The sequence below is a fragment of the Microcaecilia unicolor genome, chromosome 8 (assembly GCF_901765095.1).
Source record: "Microcaecilia unicolor chromosome 8, aMicUni1.1, whole genome shotgun sequence".
NCBI lineage: Eukaryota > Metazoa > Chordata > Amphibia > Gymnophiona > Siphonopidae > Microcaecilia > Microcaecilia unicolor.
In genome coordinates this window covers 3,097,746-3,116,511 of record NC_044038.1, presented here as the reverse complement: position 1 = coordinate 3,116,511, position 18,766 = coordinate 3,097,746, and the positions used below count along the sequence as shown (strand labels likewise).

At 43.7% G+C, this 18,766-nt stretch overlaps 1 protein-coding gene across 1 annotated transcript in view; it reads right to left on the bottom strand.

Moving 5' to 3' along the window:
- Positions 1 to 8,754: 8,754 nt before the first annotated feature.
- The window catches only part of CASKIN1 (CASK interacting protein 1), a 181,994-nt gene continuing 171,982 nt past the window's right edge, over positions 8,755 to 18,766 (bottom strand). Inside the window, exons 17-19 of the mRNA XM_030213148.1 lie at positions 18,200 to 18,743; positions 13,085 to 13,469; positions 8,755 to 9,152 (exon numbers count right to left, since the gene is read on the bottom strand). Coding sequence (XP_030069008.1) covers positions 9,056 to 9,152; positions 13,085 to 13,469; positions 18,200 to 18,743 — 1,026 coding nt within the window. The 3' untranslated portion in view covers positions 8,755 to 9,055. The remainder of the gene's footprint in view (positions 9,153 to 13,084; positions 13,470 to 18,199; positions 18,744 to 18,766) is intronic.

Genomic DNA, 18,766 nt, shown 5'->3' with positions numbered 1-18,766 from the left:
TTCCAAGTTTACTGAATCCAGGGAAGAGAAACAGGAAATGATCACAGCTGCAACTCTTACAGACTTTTTTTTTAGCAAAAATGCATGACCTCAAATTCTCTCTTGCTCCTTCTCTATATAAATGCAAAACATCCCAATTCTGCTGAACTGTCTTTCCTCTGCTCAGTCGGCAAATGGACACACAGAGGTGGAAGATCTGAAGGTCACCCACTGATTTTTCAGCATCAGAAATTGGCCGTTGTTCAGTGTCCCCATATGCCAAGGGAATCTTCAGCTATGGATCCTGATCAGGAAAACCCTAGGGGGCAATATGGAGCAAACATTTACAGATTGAATCCTTCCCTCATATGAAGCGATTTTCATCTGCTTTACTAGTTTAATATCTCACTTCCAAGAGAATGCATCACAATGGGAAAAAGCCATTAGAACATCTGCCTGACCGGAAGGAATTTATGGATTACTTCAGACTGTACCTTTCCTGGTCCAGATACTGTTACTAAAGCCAAGCAGAAAAACACTGTCATGTATTCCAGAACTCCAAGGTCTGTGCAAACAAATGTTCATTGTGATCAAGACTTCAATCAGAATGACTAGGAAGGACCTGGCAGATCGTTATGGGGAGATCAGCTCCACCAACTCCTAGAAGAGAAGACAGTCTCCTACTCATCTACCACACTAACAGCTGTTTATGAAGCCGTCCTCCAGAAACTTGTTCACGTCTTTCTAAACTCAGCTGTTACTATTTGCCTTCACCACAGCCTCTGCCAAGAAATTCCAGTTTTGAGTGTAGACTGATTGAGGCTTGTTGTAAGTAAGTCTGCTACCAGTTTAGTTTTATAGAGAATAATACTGTTTGAAAGGGAAAATAATTCTGTGGTCAATATTCAGCCTGTGGGCCATGTCCAGGCGCAGCATTGAATATCCAGGTAACAGCGATCAACCGGAAGCCAGCCTGGTGTGCAATTAGCTGGTCAGATAAAGTTAGGCAGCCTTCATTCTGTCCTAACTTCATCTGCTCATTTCTAGCCTGCTAATACCAATGAAACAGTTCATAGCGGGTTACAACAAAGATTACGAGATTACAAAAGAACAGGATCTTGGATGTAACAATGATTAGACAAAAATTACCCTGATCTAGAATAGCAGTATACATTTCCTCATCTTAGTTGCTTCCCTAACAAGTATTTATGGAACAGCCATGTCTTTAAATCTTTCTTAAAAGTAACATAACTGGGCATGCAGCTTAACATAGACGATATAGCAGATTGATAAGCAAACAAATATGTAAACAACTTCTTACAGGTAATTCCCTGGGGACTAGGGAAGGAAAATAATAATGATTTACGAGTATTATATTGAGATAAAGCCCACCTCTTCAATGCTGCTTTCGGCACCTAACTCTTACCTTTCAGGTAATCTTGACTGCCCCTATTGGACTGACTGTTCACTTGTCCTTTAGATTGTAAGCTCTTTGAGCAGGGACTGTCCTATGTTAACTTGTACAGCGCTGTGTAACCCTAGTAGCGCTTTAGAAATGTTTAGTAGTAGTAGTAGTAGTAGTAGATAATGAATCCGGATAACATACTAATGAAAGCATATAACAAGGAATCAGACCACAAATGATCTTATATAATAAGCACCCCGGTTTAAAGAGCATTCTCGCTTCTAGTGGATGCCAGTGTAGCTTAATGAAAAATGGAGTAATATGATCAGTTTTCTTAAGGGGACAAAAATAAGCGAACTGCCATATTTTGAATAGTTTGGATTTTTCCAATAATTTGTTTCGGTAAACCCAGGTATACAATATTACAGTAATCCAATTTGCTAAGAATACGTGACTGCACCACCAGTCTAACAAAATCTGATAAATATTTTCTAATGCTTCTTAGTTTTTTTCATCAAATAGAATGTTTTACTAAAGAGTTTACTTGATGTTCCATTGTTAGTTTCTTGTGTAAACATCACCACTAATCAGTTAAGTGCTGGCTCTACCTCAGAATTATGTTGCTCACAAAACCCTTACACATATACTTTGTACTAGATAAGAGCTAAACTAATCATCGGTCAGAAAAAGTACTCCGCTAAAAGGTTAAAATGCACAATTCAAATAAGCATCAAAACCAAAAAGATTTTTAAAATATTCCAACAATAGACAAGGTGCAAAAAAAAGCAAAAACCAAGACGGGATCCTTATTGAGGTGCTACATGCCAAAGTAAACATGCATTTCAGTTCTCACATAATGAGACAGCGTTTCAAAGAGTCAAATCTTCCAATTCTGCATTGTCCTCTTTCAAGTCAAGTTGCCACACATGATCCTATAATACCCTCTTCAAAACCAACAGTGACCCACTAACACACTGCTTCAGGGGTAAAGGTGACCATCCAGCTCAAACGCAAAGACCATGTGCCAAAAGGACCAACACCTTAGATGGTCTCAAAATGGTTTGTGTTTAGATTTTCGATGCAGCTCTTTTCCCTATTTACATTTGTGAGACTAGTTAACCCATGTTACACTGGTCCCACCAAACCTGTCAGATAATCCTACTGGCCTGTCAGATTCCAAAAACAGAACTAGAAATAAAAATAAAGAATGGCTTTTTCTTAGATATCTTAAGAGGATTTTTTCATTTTATAGGTTGAATTATCTATACCTAAATAACAGAAAGAAGTGAAGTAGATGCTCTGTTTTCTCCATGGATATGCAGGATGAGTCAGCCTCGTGAAGATATGTCATCCAATGATGCCAAGGATGGAAAGTTGCTTTCCCAGAATTCAGTCCCTTTGAGTCTGCATGTGTAGCTCCCCACTCAGCAATAAGCCACTTGCTGCCTCAGTCTGTCTCCTCCTGCTCTCCCATTTATCTACTTCTTTCTAGAACTACTAATGATGTTTGTGCAGCGCTGCGTACGCCTTGTAGCGCTATAGAAATGCTAAATAGTAGTAGTAGTAGTAAACCCAAACCAGCATTGTGCTGGAGACTCAAAACACATAGTAAAAATTTTTTTAGGTATATTAAAAGCAAGAAGCCGGCCAAAGAATCGGTTGGTCTGCTAGATGACCAATGGGTAAAAGGGGTCCTGCAAAGAACCTGGAATGCAGCATGATTCAGCCTGGCTCTGGATCATATGACACTGATGGGGAAAATACTCTTGCCTACCACAGCCTGTGCTGAGGAACTTTCCTCCGGCGTAAGGATTTCAACCTCAAGCTCCACCCCCACAGTGATGACCTTACCCCCGGGTGCTGAGGATTCCCTCCCACCAGCACAGCTTGCGGACGCACTCTATAGGGGGATAGACAATGTAGAGAGGACAGTGAACACTATCAGGGGTCGCTCCACCACCATCCAGATCCTGTCTAAAGATTATTTTGACTGTAGGCAACATAGAATGACTGACTATACACTCATTCTGCACCTGGTCTAGCTTGCTACACACACTGTAACTTAGACCAGTCCCTTATATTTTATTTAACTGCAAAAAAAAGTTTCTTTGAGTTTAGCCACCCATCTATTTATCCCCAGTGACTCTGTACTACCCATCTTATCCCCATCTATATACCTGCACTTGGCCCCTTGGCTACATGGTGAGCTGTATTGTAGAAAACATTAGCATCATATCTTTGTTATTTGACTATTCTAAAGCCTGCTTATTAGATGTTTCATTGGTATTATATCTCTGTTATTTGAATAAAGTGCTGTTAAATGTATATATTTTGATCCTGTTTCATGGTAGGTCCTATTATCAGGTTTCAATTTGCTGTTTTCACGTTTACCTCATTTATCTCTGAAATTGCTGAAATTGGGTGGCAGGGGGAAGAGGGGTTGGTGGTTGAGAGGCTAGGATGGGGGAGGGCAGACTTTTATACGGGGTCTGTGCCGGAGCCGGTGATGGGAGGCGGGACTGGTGGTTGGGAGGCGGGAAATACTGCTGGACAGATTTATACGGTCTGTGCCCTGAAAAAGACAGGTACAAATCAAGGTAAGGTATACACATATGAGTTTATCGTGGGCAGACTAGATGGACCGTGCAGGTCTTTTTCTGCCGTCATCTACTATGTTACTATGTTATTTATTGTACTTATGTCTATATTTGGTCATTTTACTATTGTTTATGCTGTTAACAGAATTGTAAGTTTTATGTTAAACTGTACTTGCTATTTACCACCTTAGGTGAATCTCTTTAAAAGGCAGTTAATAAATCCTAATAAATAAATAAAACAGCAGGACTGTGAACAGCACAAGCCCTACTCTGGCTGTCAGACAACTACCATATCCAGGCTGGCAACTGTACCACCAGTAATCCTCGATGTACCACAATGCCTACCAGCAAAAACCTTGCATGAGAGAAAGAAAGCAGCAGAAACAGGCCTCCACCCAAACACAAAAGACCACTCACAGCTTTTGACTTGCAACCTAGGCAGGGCCACCTCTCTGGTTTCACAGATGCATGGGCATCAATCAACATAGACAAATGGGTCTTGACCATCATCAGAATGAGTTATTGCATCAGATTTGTGACCAAACAAGCCACCCTCATCCTCCAGGAAAGCTCCATCCCACCTACAGCTCCAGGAGGTTGAGTCCCTCCTAAGGGTGAGGGCAATAGAGGTTGTCCCACCCATGGAGGCTAACCAAGGCTTCTATTCCTGCTATTTTCTCATCCCCAAGAAGATGCACGGATTCCACCCAATTCTAGATTTAGGAAACCTCAACAAATGCATTCAAAAGGAGAAATTCCACATGGACTCACTGGGGACGACGATACCACTTCTCCAAGCTGTTGAATGGCTAGCTTCTTTGGATCTCCATGATGCATACATCCACATTTTGATTTCATCCATTGCAGAGGAAGTACTTATGATTCTCTGTCAGGAACCAACACTGCCAGAACTGGGTATTCATAATTGGTCTCTCTTCAGCCCCAAGGGTATTCACCAAATATTTTGCAGCCACAGCAACTGACCTTCATAAGGAGGGAGTCTGTATTTTCCCCTACCTCAAAAACTGGCTGCTAGTGGACTCTCCAATTTCCTCTGGAGTCGTTCATGAGGTACTTTGTCAAATGCCTTCTGAAAATCCAGATACACAATATCAACCGGCTCACCTTGATCCACATGTTAGTTCACCCCTTCAAAGAAATGTAGTAGATTGGTGAGGCAATATTTCCCTTCACTAAATCCATGTTGACTTTGTCTCATTAATCCATGCTTTTGAATATGCTCTGTAATTTTGTTCTTAATAATAGTCTCTACCATTTTGCCCGGCACCGATGTCAGACTCACCAGTCTATAATTTCCCGGATCTCCTCTGGAACCTTTTTTAAAAATCGGCATTACATTGGCCACTCTCCAAACTTCTGGTACCACGCTCGATTTTAAGGATAAATTACATATTGCTAACAATAGCTCTTCAAGCTCATTTTTCATTTCTATCAGTACTCTGGGATGAATACCAGCCGGTCCAGGAGATTTGCTACTCTTCAGTTTGTAGAACTGCCCCATTACATCCTCCAGGTTTACAGAGAATTCATTAAGTTTCTCCGACACGTCAGCTTCGAATACCATTTCTGGCACCGGTATCTCAGCCAAATCTTCCTCGGTGAAGACCGAAGCAAAGAATTCATTTAATCTGTCCACTACGGCTTTGTCTTCCCCGATCGCCCCTTTTACTCCTCGGTCATCTAGCGGTCCAACTGATTCTTTTGCCAGCTTCCTGCTTTTAATATACCTAAAAAAAATTTTACTATGTGTTTTTGCCTCCAACGCAATCTTTTTTTCTAAGTCCCTCTTAGCATTCCTTATCAGCGCTTTGCATTTGACTTGACATTCCTTATGCTGTTTCTTATTATTTTCAGTCGGTTCCTTCTTCCATTTTCTTTCACTGGAGCACACATCCACACTCTGATAGCCAAGGCCTTCCTATCTGCCTCAAGGGTAGACTCTATCATCTTCCTGACAGAATTCATTATGGCCAAGGAGATGCCCAAGGCCAGGTCCATCCTGTGACTCCTGGGGCACATAGCAGCAACAGTCTAGATCATCCCTCTTACCAAACTCCACATGTGCCCCCTCTGATGCACCTGCACAAGCACTGGGACCAGCAACAGCAACCTCTGTCTTACAAGATATTTCTTATGATGTGTGGGATATTAAGCACTTAATAAACTTGGAAACAAGATCCTCATCTTACCTACCACAGAAGGCCATCTCACGGTGACTCAACAGGGAAAAGCTCTACACCAGCAAACTGTTCCATCAACTACAGCACCAACTGATCCTGACAATGGATGCCTGCACAATGGGAGGGGGGGCACATCTCCTCTACCTATGAAATAGCGGCCCCTGGTACTCCTTCAAAGCCCTTCAACACATCAACCTGCTGGAGCTCAATGCCATAAAAAAAAAACTGAAGGCCTTCAGTGCTCACCTCTTGAACAAGAACATCCTTCTGCAGATGGCCAGCCAAGTCACCATGTTCTGCGTTGACATACAGGAAGGCACCAGTTACTGAAGCCTGTGCAAGGAGGTCTGCAACATCTGGCAGTTCACACTATTCATCGAATGCCTCCTCCATGACATGTACCTATTTAGGGAGCTCAACACCCTTGCAGAGTGCTTGAGCCAACAACTAGACCCTCATGAGTGTCCAGCCTCAAGTCAGACCTCTTCTTCCACTGGAGCCTTTACATATATATCTGAGATGCTCTCTCTTTTGAGGAAAGCATTCCTCTCCATGCAGAGTTGCTCTGGATTCCTTCAATTTTCTCTGAGAAAGCAACTTCTTTACGCATACCTCCCCACACCCCCCTTGATATCCAAGATCCTCAAGAAAATATGGTAAGAGAGGGCAACAGTGATCCTCATTGCTCTATATCAGCCCAGAGAGTTTTGGTTCCCATACCTGCAACACCCCACCACTCACCCACTCAGCAGACTCCTGCTTATCATGAACCTCTTCACCCAGCAGGAGGGAGCCATCCTCTACCTCAACCTCCGCACCCTGGCTCTCAGCACCTTCCTATTGAAAGGCTGACATTGGCACATCTAAGTCTGTCCATGTAGGTTTCCGTGGTCCTCCTTGCTGCTAGCTATCTCTCCACCAGAAGTTATGCTTTTAAATGAAAGACATTCCAGTTTTGCTGTCCCTCTGTACAGCAAGGTTTTAGCCTTGTTCCAGTACCTGCTCAGCCTGGTGGAATCGGGACTAAAGTTGTCCTCCATCTGGCATGCCATGCCCAACTGAACAACAAACCTTACCTATTTATGTCCAAATTTATGAACGGCCTTATCAACCTTCACCTGCCAATCAGATGACCCCCACCAGCATGGAACCTCAAGATGATCCTCCAACAATTTAGGCTATTGCCCTTCAAACTGATGACGAACTTGTCCCCAAAGCCCCTGGTGTAGTGAACTGAAACCTCCACAAGAAGGCAGTAGAGAGACACTGAAAAAAAATAACTGAAACGCTCCCATGTCTGTACTGCCACTAGTAGTGGGAAAACAGCTACCTTATTCATGTCTTAGAAATCTTACAGCACAGAGTTAGCAGGACAGTCTGCACGTTCTGTATTGTGTCCTGGCCACTGCATGAAATGTTGGCTGGTTGCCTGAATTTTCCTTTTCATCTCCTGATACTCCGAGGTCTGCAGGTTCAACCCTTGCCTTAATGAGGGTACTAAGCAAGGACCTGCCAGTACATGCTGCCACTGAATTACCGGAAAATAGCAACAAAACAACTTCCAGATGTAATTTAACTTGTTAATTATAAGGATGCAGACCTGAAAACCCTACAGCCCCCTCCCCACACCCACCCACCCAATGGTTGTTCAGCTTACTCGTCCCATACATCCCTTTTTGCTAACTTCTGCATGAATGGAGCAAATGGGAAAGGGTAAAGAGACTGTGACCGTGTTATTCCAGTTTAACGTTTTAGAGCGCTCGATGCACATTTTGCTTTTATCCAGATAGCACCTGCTCTAATGTAAACCACATTTGCAAATCTTTCTTTGGACACTTTAGTAAAACATCTCTACTACACGCCCTGTGTAAAGCTGCCTATTCTTCAATGATAGAGGCTCTGTCTACGGTTTATTCAGTCAGAAGAACCGGGGTAGTGTACAGATTAGGTGTCTAGGAATGCGGCAGGGAAGGTGATGGCCCTTCTAGAGTGAACATTTCAGTATTAACAAAGTTGTGATGTTACATTTGCTTCCATAATATTCTAGTTCAGATGATGGAAAGACACAAGTCTTTCTGTGAGTGGCAACCAAACCACTGACTTCAGGTCCCAACCTCCTTACTAATGACACCTTAGTATACAAATGCTCTGGGTTATGAGTACGTAAGTCCTCCAGGAAATACTAACACTCTCAAAGGAAGAAGATAATCTTTAAGTTAGCAGATCTTCTTGTCTGGGATGTGGTGCTTAGTTTCCAGCGACTCTCTCTGTGGTGGTGGTGGTCGTCCCGCCACAGGGGACGGTCATGTATGTGCTGTGCAGAAACAGGTGCCCATCTGTCGTGCACTATTAATATTTCTCTTTTGAGTGTACATAGCTCTATCTTTCAACAATGCCCATCCTCGGGGAACAATTTTGCCCCCCCCACCCCCTGACTTCCAGCTGACAAAGCTGAAACTCCTCTTTAAGATAAGAGGTCTGTTTCATATCTGAAAGACACAAGTTAACAATGCATATAAACTCTTTATAACCATGCTTACACTCGACACATACCATAATGATTCTATACTTTTTTCCTTTAACAACGGGTCTTGTCTTTTTCCAAGGTTTATGGTACCCCATAGGGCAAAAAGAAATGTTCTTTTCTGCAAAAGTGGCTGACAAAGCCTTCTCTGACTGTTTCAGCACAATCCTGAGGTATCTTTTTCTTCTTTGTGCAAACCGGATACATTGTATTCCAGAAGGGGAAGGGAAGCAGGGGGGGCAGATCAGACTCTGTACAGGATCAGTCTGGGAGATGGGACGGGACAGATGACATCCTTGTGCCCTTGTGCCCATGGAAATCCTGAGGTTATCTGGGGTCATTTGTGTCCTCATTCCAACATTGCATCGAGCTGGTCCGCCAAGTCATCAAACATGCTACCAATGTCATCCAGAATGCTGACTGTGCTCTTCGATTCCACAGCAGAACTATGGTGGAAAATAAAAGAGAGTTAAGTACATATATGAGAACCTTTCCCATGCACCACAACTATAGCTTCAGGTGCACTGATTATACTGCATTCATCAGACCTAAAGAGAAATTAGGTCTTACCTAATAATTTTCTTTCATTAGTCATTCCCACTATTCCAGAACCTATGGGGATAGTTGTGTCCATCAGATGGAGATAGAGAACTGAAAACTGAGCTGAGACATATCTCTCTTGGCATTCAGTCCAGCTCTTGTATTTATGTAGACAAGCAGTTAGGAGAAACTCAAAATAAAAACAATAACCTTAAGCATCTCGCTAACTTAACACTAACCAGGTGAACAAATGTGTGAACCTCTCTCATCTCTGGACAACTTGTAGAGAACAAGAGATATGCAGGAGGCACCATGCATGGTGACAATTGTTATTTGACCCATTACTTTGCACCGATTAAACATCTCAGAAACCTTGGGCAGGCCTCTGACATAGTTGGAAAGACTAATGGAAAGAAAATGATCAGGTAAGACCTCATTTCTCCTTCCAATACATAGCTTCCCACTATTCCAGAACCTGTGGGATGTATAAAAACAGTGCCTGGAGCGAGTGGGATCCTGGTGCAGCTGCCCTGAAGACCAAAGCCCCAAAACCAGCTTCTGAGCATGCTACAATGCTTGGCTGTAGTGCTTGGCAAAGGTATGTAGTGCTGACCACATCACTGCCTTGCAAATATCTGCCGGAGACAGTAAAGTAGTCTCTGTCCAGGATGTTATTGTAAACCTTGTAGAATAAGCCTGCAAGGCCTAAGGAGCCTGCTTCCTCCACAATAAAATAAGCCGACATGATGGTCTCCTTCAACCATCTAACAACTGTGGGCTTGGAAGCCATGAGGCCATACCTGTGCTTACAAAAAAGCACAAACTTTCTGATTTGTGAAACTCATTTGTGACTTTCAGATATCTAATGAGGAAATCTGGGCACATCAAGAAGCTTCAAGGAGCTTATGATCCCCATCAGCAATTTTTAAGAAAACCAACTCCAATTCCACATCTTTTTATAAATTATGGTAGGTTGTGGGGCCTCATTCCTCTCCCTCTCCTGTGCCATCCCCAGATATATGTGCTGCTTTCTCTCTGCACCACATACAGTGGGGGAAATAAGTATTTGATCCCTTGCTGATTTTGTAAGTGTGCCCACTGACAAAGACATGAGCAGCCCATAATTGAAGGGTAGGTTATTGGTAACAGTGAGAGATAGCACATCACAAATTAAATCCGGAAAATCACATTGTGGAAAGTATATGAATTTATTTGCATTCTGCAGAGGGAAATAAGTATTTGATCCCCCACCAACCAGTAAGAGATCTGGCCCCTACAGACCAGGTAGATGCTCTAAATCAACTCGTTACCTGCATGACAGACAGCTGTCGGCAATGGTCACCTGTATGAAAGACACCTGTCCACAGACTCAGTGAATCAGTCAGACTCTAACCTCTACAAAATGGCCAAGAGCAAGGAGCTGTCTAAGGATGTCAGAGACAAGATCATACACCTGCACAAGGCTGGAATGGGCTACAAAACAATCAGTAAGACGCTGGGCGAGAAGGAGACAACTGTTGGTGCCATAGTAAGAAAATGGAAGAAGTACAAAATGACTGTCAATCGACAAAGATCTGGGGCTCCACGCAAAATCTCACCTCGTGGGGTATCCTTGATCATGAGGAAGGTTAGAAATCAGCCTACAACTACAAGGGGGGAACTTGTCAATGATCTCAAGGCAGCTGGGACCACTGTCACCACGAAAACCATTGGTAACACATTACGACATAACGGATTGCAATCCTGCAGTGCCCGCAAGGTCCCCCTGCTCCGGAAGGCACATGTGACGGCCCGTCTGAAGTTTGCCAGTGAACACCTGGATGATGCCGAGAGTGATTGGGAGAAGGTGCTGTGGTCAGATGAGACAAAAATTGAGCTCTTTGGCATGAACTCAACTCGCCGTGTTTGGAGGAAGAGAAATGCTGCCTATGACCCAAAGAACACCGTCCCCACTGTCAAGCATGGAGGTGGAAATGTTATGTTTTGGGGGTGTTTCTCTGCTAAGGGCACAGGACTACTTCACCGCATCAATGGGAGAATGGATGGGGCCATGTACCGTACAATTCTGAGTGACAACCTCCTTCCCTCCGCCAGGGCCTTAAAAATGGGTCGTGGCTGGGTCTTCCAGCACGACAATGACCCAAAACATACAGCCAAGGCAACAAAGGAGTGGCTCAGGAAGAAGCACATTAGGGTCATGGAGTGGCCTAGCCAGTCACCAGACCTTAATCCCATTGAAAACTTATGGAGGGAGCTGAAGCTGCGAGTTGCCAAGCGACAGCCCAGAACTCTTAATGATTTAGAGATGATCTGCAAAGAGGAGTGGACCAAAATTCCTCCTGACATGTGTGCAAACCTCATCATCAACTACAGAAGACGTCTGACCGCTGTGCTTGCCAACAAGGGTTTTGCCACCAAGTATTAGGTCTTGTTTGCCAGAGGGATTAAATACTTATTTCCCTCTGCAGAATGCAAATAAATTCATATACTTTCCACAATGTGATTTTCCGGATTTAATTTGTGATGTGCTATCTCTCACTGTTACCAATAACCTACCCTTCAATTATGGGCTGCTCATGTCTTTGTCAGTGGGCACACTTACAAAATCAGCAAGGGATCAAATACTTATTTCCCCCACTGTAGCTCTCTACGAGATGAATGTGTGATGCAGACACTCTTGACCTGGTCTTCCAAGACTCTTGACCCTGAGACTAGCGTTCCTGCACAACCCAGCAGCAGTGATGGGCAAACATAAGGATCAACACAACAAGCTGGCTTAATAGTAAGTCTTGGAGGGAAACTAACTGGCTAGCTAACTGGGTGAAGAGATGTAGCTGGCTACATTTGGGTGGGGGGGGGGGGCTGGGGATTGATGGCTTGCAGGGGAATGGGATAGGGCTGGGAGAGGTTGCTGACTTCCTTTCTGAGTAGTGAGGGCTAGCTGTGGAAATAGGGACTGGGGGACATGGCTGACTGACTCTCTTGCTGGGTAGTGAGGGCTAAATGGAGGGTGGGGACTCTGGAGGTGGTGGCTGACTGTTTTTTTGAGTAATGAGAGCTAGCTGAGGGGTGGCCAATTTGGGGGAACGGGGAGATGGTGGAAGGGAAACTGATAGGAAAGGTGGGGGATAAGAGAACAAGACTATGTGATGACAGGGTGAAGGGATGAAAGAAAGACTGAGTGGGAAATGGGGCTGCTGGCAGTGGTCCACACTGGTGCTTTACGGGCCTGATTTACTAAGCTTTCTTTCCCCTTAGAGAGTGAAAACAGCCTTAATAAGTCAGGCCCTAAAGGAACAGTAGCAGACCTTAGAGGAGATCTCCATCCATCCCACTCTTCAACTTTGTTGGAGCCAGTCAGGGATGAGGGGTGGGTGGAAGGCCTCAGCTGCTTGTTTCTGTTTTGGGACTGGCTCTTAAATCCAAAAAAATTGTCAAGACCTGCTTTGGGTATGCCCAATCTTCTTCCTGCCTTTATTTAGCCATTGTGTATACAGACTAATGTTGGGGCTGTAATTACCTAACAGAACGTGAATCAACCAATTGCTTTCAGTCTTGTAAATAGCTAGAAATCACTTGTGTGCCTGAATGTAACTTGCCTCAAGCTTGGATTTGGACAAGGTGACTAATACATCTAAAATCCAAATCTTTGAAAGGAACTACAATGACCCTCCTACAACTTCCTGTAACACAACCCAGCAATCTTTAAATGGTATTTTGCTCTCTACAGGATGATGTACAATACAGGTGCTAGGAATGATGTGCCTTTGTCTATGAATCTGACTGCCTGAACATCCCTTGCTATCTCCCTTTAGTTATGGGAAGGGTTTGTTCTTACTCTTTCTGCTCATCTTCCAGCTTGATCTTCTCCTCCACAGCTTGTAAGGCAGCTGCAAGTGACGCGCTGGTTTCCTCCAGTTTCTGGTGCGCTATCTCCGTGGTGGCACTCTCTGTTGATGAGCCTGCGATGGAAGATCTAGGTGGCTTTACAGGAACCTGTTGGTTTTGCCCAGATGTTAGTGGCTTAGCTGGGCTCGAGCAAAGGGAAGGTGGTGTGCTTGATGGCTTGATTGTGGACGGTTGCTTAGCAGGAGATGGTGCAGGAGTTGAGCTGGCACTGGCAGACTGGATAATTGCATGTGGTTTGGTGGGTTTTGGTGCAGTTGGTGGTGGAAGAGGCTTTGGAGAAATAGGAGGTGGTGTTCCTTGCACACGCTTTACTTCTGCAGGGAAAAAAAGAAAGACATGAAACTCCTCTTCAGGGCTGTATTCACTAACAGCTCCATGAAACACTCCCCAGTGAATAGTGAGTAGATTAAAGAAAGCTATCAATGCTTAAGAAAGTGAATGTAAAGTGAAAGTTTAATGTCAACAGAAAGTATGAAATGTCCTGAGGTTCAGTAATGTGATCTTTCAATGGCATAAAGATGTTAATAATTAAAATATTTAAACTGAGCTCCAAAGATAAAGGATCAATCAAATGGATCCCCAATGATATGAGAATCTACCCTATAATATTTAATGCTACGAAATGTAATAACTTGAGCACCAATGCCATGAGGCAATTACATAAACACCCAATGCCAACTGCTCCAATAACAAGAGTTAGAATCACAGGAGGCCAATCAGACATGCTTTCATTGTCAAGTGCATCATCAATCCAAGACTCCCAGAGCCATCAGGTCAATTACATAAACACCCAATGTTGCATCAGGCCCATCACATGAAAAAGCACAATCAAATTATCTCCAAATATCAATTGCCCCAATGACAAGACTCTATGGCCATCAGGCCAACCAAATGGACGTCCAAAGTCAACAGCCCTCCCTTGTTGTTCTTTCCTCCCCGAAATTTTCCTTTAGATAATAATGTGTCCTTTCCATTCCCTTTTTTCCATCTGTTCCTCGTCTTTCTCGTTAGTTTTGTTTGTTCTTGTCACCCCCTTATTTTAATATTTTATTGTAAACTGCTTAGATTTATTGTATTTATAAGCAGTATATCGAATAAAAAATGCACTTTGACCTTAGTGACATTAGGCCAAACAGACACCACACCAGTAACAAGAGTGTGCCTGACATAAGATCAATTATATAAACATCCAATTTCAAGCATCCCAATGACAGCATCTCAGTGATACATGGTTGCCTATTTTCCATTACAGAATAATAGCGTAATCATGTATCCAGTTTCACGTGAGCACATACACCAGCCACAGAGATGGTGAGATATGCATGCAATTTTTAGTATTGTATGAATACGCACATGTGAGTCTCGTCCATGTGTACAGTGGTGGAAATAAGTATTTGATCCCTTGCTGATTTTGTAAGTTTGCCCACTGACAAAGACATGAGCAGCCCATAATTGAAGGGTAGGTTATTGGTAACAGTGAGAGATAGCACATCACAAATTAAATCCGGAAAATCACATTGTGGAAAGTATATGAATTTATTTGCATTCTGCAGAGGGAAATAAGTATTTAATCCCTCTGGCAAACAAGACCTAATACTTGGTGGCAAAACCCTTGTTGGCAAGCACAGCGGTCAGACGTCTTCTGTAGTTGATGATGAGGTTTGCACACATGTCAGGAGGAATTTTGGTCCACTCCTCTTTGCAGATCATCTCTAAATCATTAAGAGTTCTGGGCTGTCGCTTGGCAACTCGCAGCTTCAGCTCCCTCCATAAGTTTTCAATGGGATTAAGGTCTGGTGACTGGCTAGGCCACTCCATGACCCTAATGTGCTTCTTCCTGAGCCACTCCTTTGTTGCCTTGGCTGTATGTTTTGGGTCATTGTCGTGCTGGAAGACCCAGCCATGACCCATTTTTAAGGCCCTGGCGGAGGGAAGGAGGTTGTCACTCAGAATTGTACGGTACATGGCCCCATCCATTCTCCCATTGATGCGGTGAAGTAGTCCTGTGCCCTTAGCAGAGAAACACCCCCAAAACATAACATTTCCACCTCCATGCTTGACAGTGGGGACGGTGTTCTTTGGGTCATAGGCAGCATTTCTCTTCCTCCAAACATGGCGAGTTGAGTTCATGCCAAAGAGCTCAATTTTTGTCTCATCTGACCACAGCACCTTCTCCCAATCACTCTCGGCATCATCCAGGTGTTCACTGGCAAACTTCAGACGGGCCGTCACATGTGCCTTCCGGAGCAGGGGGACCTTGCGGGCACTGCAGGATTGCAATCCGTTATGTCGTAATGTGTTACCAATGGTTTTCGTGGTGACAGTGGTCCCAGCTGCCTTGAGATCATTGACAAGTTCCCCCCTTGTAGTTGTAGGCTGATTTCTAACCTTCCTCATGATCAAGGATACCCCACGAGGTGAGATTTTGCGTGGAGCCCCAGATCTTTGTCGATTGACAGTCATTTTGTACTTCTTCCATTTTCTTACTATGGCACCAACAGTTGTCTCCTTCTCGCCCAGCGTCTTACTGATGGTTTTGTAGCCCATTCCAGCCTTGTGCAGGTGTATGATCTTGTCCCTGACATCCTTAGACAGCTCCTTGCTCTTGGCCATTTTGTAGAGGTTAGAGTCTGACTGATTCACTGAGTCTGTGGACAGGTGTCTTTCATACAGGTGACCATTGCCGACAGCTGTCTGTCATGCAGGTAACGAGTTGATTTGGAGCATCTACCTGGTCTGTAGGGGCCAGATCTCTTACTGGTTGGTGGGGGATCAAATACTTATTTCCCTCTGCAGAATGCAAATAAATTCATATACTTTCCACAATGTGATTTTCCGGATTTAATTTGTGATGTGCTATCTCTCACTGTTACCAATAACCTACCCTTCAATTATGGGCTGCTCATGTCTTTGTCAGTGGGCAAACTTACAAAATCAGCAAGGGATCAAATACTTATTTCCACCACTGTACATCATCTGTAAAACATTCATTATGGCAGATGAGGTATGTACTCGACACAGACCGTGTTTTGGTGCAGTGGCCTTCAGCAGGAGTCCAATAGTCAACCAATGAAGGTGATAAAGCCAAAAAGGTTATAAGATCAGTCTTCTATATGGCAACAGATGTATCGCAGCAACTGTGGAAACAATCCTTAAGTTACTCTGGATCATTTCCACAGCTGATGATGAGATTTATTACTCGGTGATACATCTGTTGTCATATAGAAGAAGACTACTTTTATTAGCTTTTTGGCTTTATCACCTTCATTGGTTGATTATCGGACTCCTGATGAAGGCCACCATCTCGGGTCCAAACCTCCCAACCACTGTATGTTTTACAGTAAAGACTTTTATCTTGGAAATTCTTGGATCATCAGCTTTTTATATTTGGTGATTCCCACTGTGTTTTTCTGCCACTCGATATTTGCGTACATACTGAAAGCGCAGATCTGGGTTTTTTTGCATTTCCATAGGTTTTGTGCACACATCTGCCAGTATTTCTAGTCATTTATGCATATATTTGCTGTGTAAATAAATGTTAGTGCTTCTAGTTACAAATGATGACTCTTGGAGGCAACTCCCAGTCCTGGTTCTGAATTAGCTGAAATCAAAAGAGACAGGAAGAAGCTTCCAGGCCTCAGAAGAAAAAAGAATCCCAGTGAGAGATCGATCTCATGAGCACCCAGTGCCAATGACCCCAACGAGGAGTTCAAGTGACATCCACTCTTATCAACCACCCAATGACAACAGCCCCATTGGTAACACCAACCCCCTCCCCCCAGCACAAGCCCAATAAGCAGTTAATAGTTTAGGAGCTAACGGATTATTATTTTTCTCCTTATTAAGAAACGGCTAATTTGCATTAGGACATTTCATCTCCTTATCTGAAACTGGAAATATTTAATTTCATTTAATGCACTCATCATTGCACTTCTGAGCAAGTAACACAACCACTGTTAGGTTTAGGCATGAATTCACAATTTTGTTACTTAAAACCCCATCTATTTCCAAAAAAGAAGCTGGAAAATACAAATGGAAATTCCTTTAAGAGGAATAGAGGAGGAGAGAAACTGAGAAAATAAAAGTGCATAAAGGAGAGAACAGAAAAGAGAATATGAGAAAGCAAAGAGGAGGTGGGAGATGGCAGAGGAAAGAAGAGAAAGCACAGAGGTGGCAGGAGACAGCAAAGAAGAAGAGAAAGAAGAGAAGGCTGGAGACAGCAGAAAAGAGGAGGGAGAAGAGAGGAGAAAGCAAAGAGGAGGCAGAAAACAGCAGAGAGAGAGGAGGAAGGAGAGAAAAGGAAAAAGCAAACAGGAGGCAGAAGATAGCAGAGGAAAGGAAGGAGAAGAGACAAGAAAGAAAAGAGGAGGCAGGAAACAGCAGAGGGAGCAGAAAGGAGAGAAGAGGAAAAACCAAAGAGGAGACTGCAGAGGACAGGAGGGAGAAGATAGAAGAAAGCACCGAAGAGACAGGAGAAGAGGGAAGAAAAAAAGGTTGATCTTATTCAACTAACAGGAGAAAAGAAAGAAGACTGAAGTTGCAGGAAAAGGGACAGAAAGAAAGACCCTCATTCTTAGATAAGGTTTGAGACAGAGAGAATGAAAAAAAAACATCTTGGCCCTTGAAAGAAGGGAAAACTGAGAGAGTACAGAGACTCTCTCCTTGGTAAACGGAAGGGTGAGTGAGTGAGACTGGACAATGAAATAATTGGCACGAGAAAGAAAAAGATACATACATTGGCCCCTGGTTGAAGAATTGGGGGGGGGGGGGAGGGTAAGAAAGATAAACTCTGGCTCTTCGGGGACAATAAGGGTGACAGAAAGCCTAACACATGGTAGAAACCAAAAGGTTGGGGAGAAAGAGAAGGAGAGAGAGACTCTGGCCTTTTGGGGGAGATAAAGGTGAGAGAGGTGGAGAAAAAGAGATGAATGAAACAAGCGTATGAGAAACAGATGTATGTTAGACAAAAGAAAGAAAAACTGCATTTTAGCAGTTCTAGTTGGTGGTAATTGATAATAACACCATTGTTATAACACAGTCATACCTGAACTACCAGGGCTTGGGATTGGTGCTCTCTTTGATGTAGGGGTAGGTGGTCCTTGAGGTTTCTGGCCTTGTGACAGGATGGGCTTTGGAGACACTGGAGGCTTTAAGGGCTTTTTGGGTTCTCCATCAGACACTGGGAAAGTGTGGTCTGCCCCTTCTTGCCTTGCTCCTGATACACCACCATCCAAAGGCAAAGCTGGAGGCACATAGACCTCCATGCCACTCATTTCCGATATGGGTCGGCGTTTAACTGTGCTAGTGCCATTCTGGTAAACAACTAAATGAGCTGCATCCAGACTCAGGACAGCATGGTCTTTGTCTTTACTCTTTGGCCGCCGCTTCACAGTGTCCGTTTCAGTTAGCACAAACTTCACATCATGCTGATGGCTCTGTCTGGCTTTTATTCTTCTCTTTAACGTGACGTGGGCCTCCACTTTGGACAAATCCCCATGCTTGATAATCACAGACCCTGCTGCACGCTGGGCAGGAGAGACGCCTTCCATTGAGTCCTCTTTGGGTGGGCCTCCCTTACTTGGCCGCTGCTTGATTGTCTGATTCCTCTCCT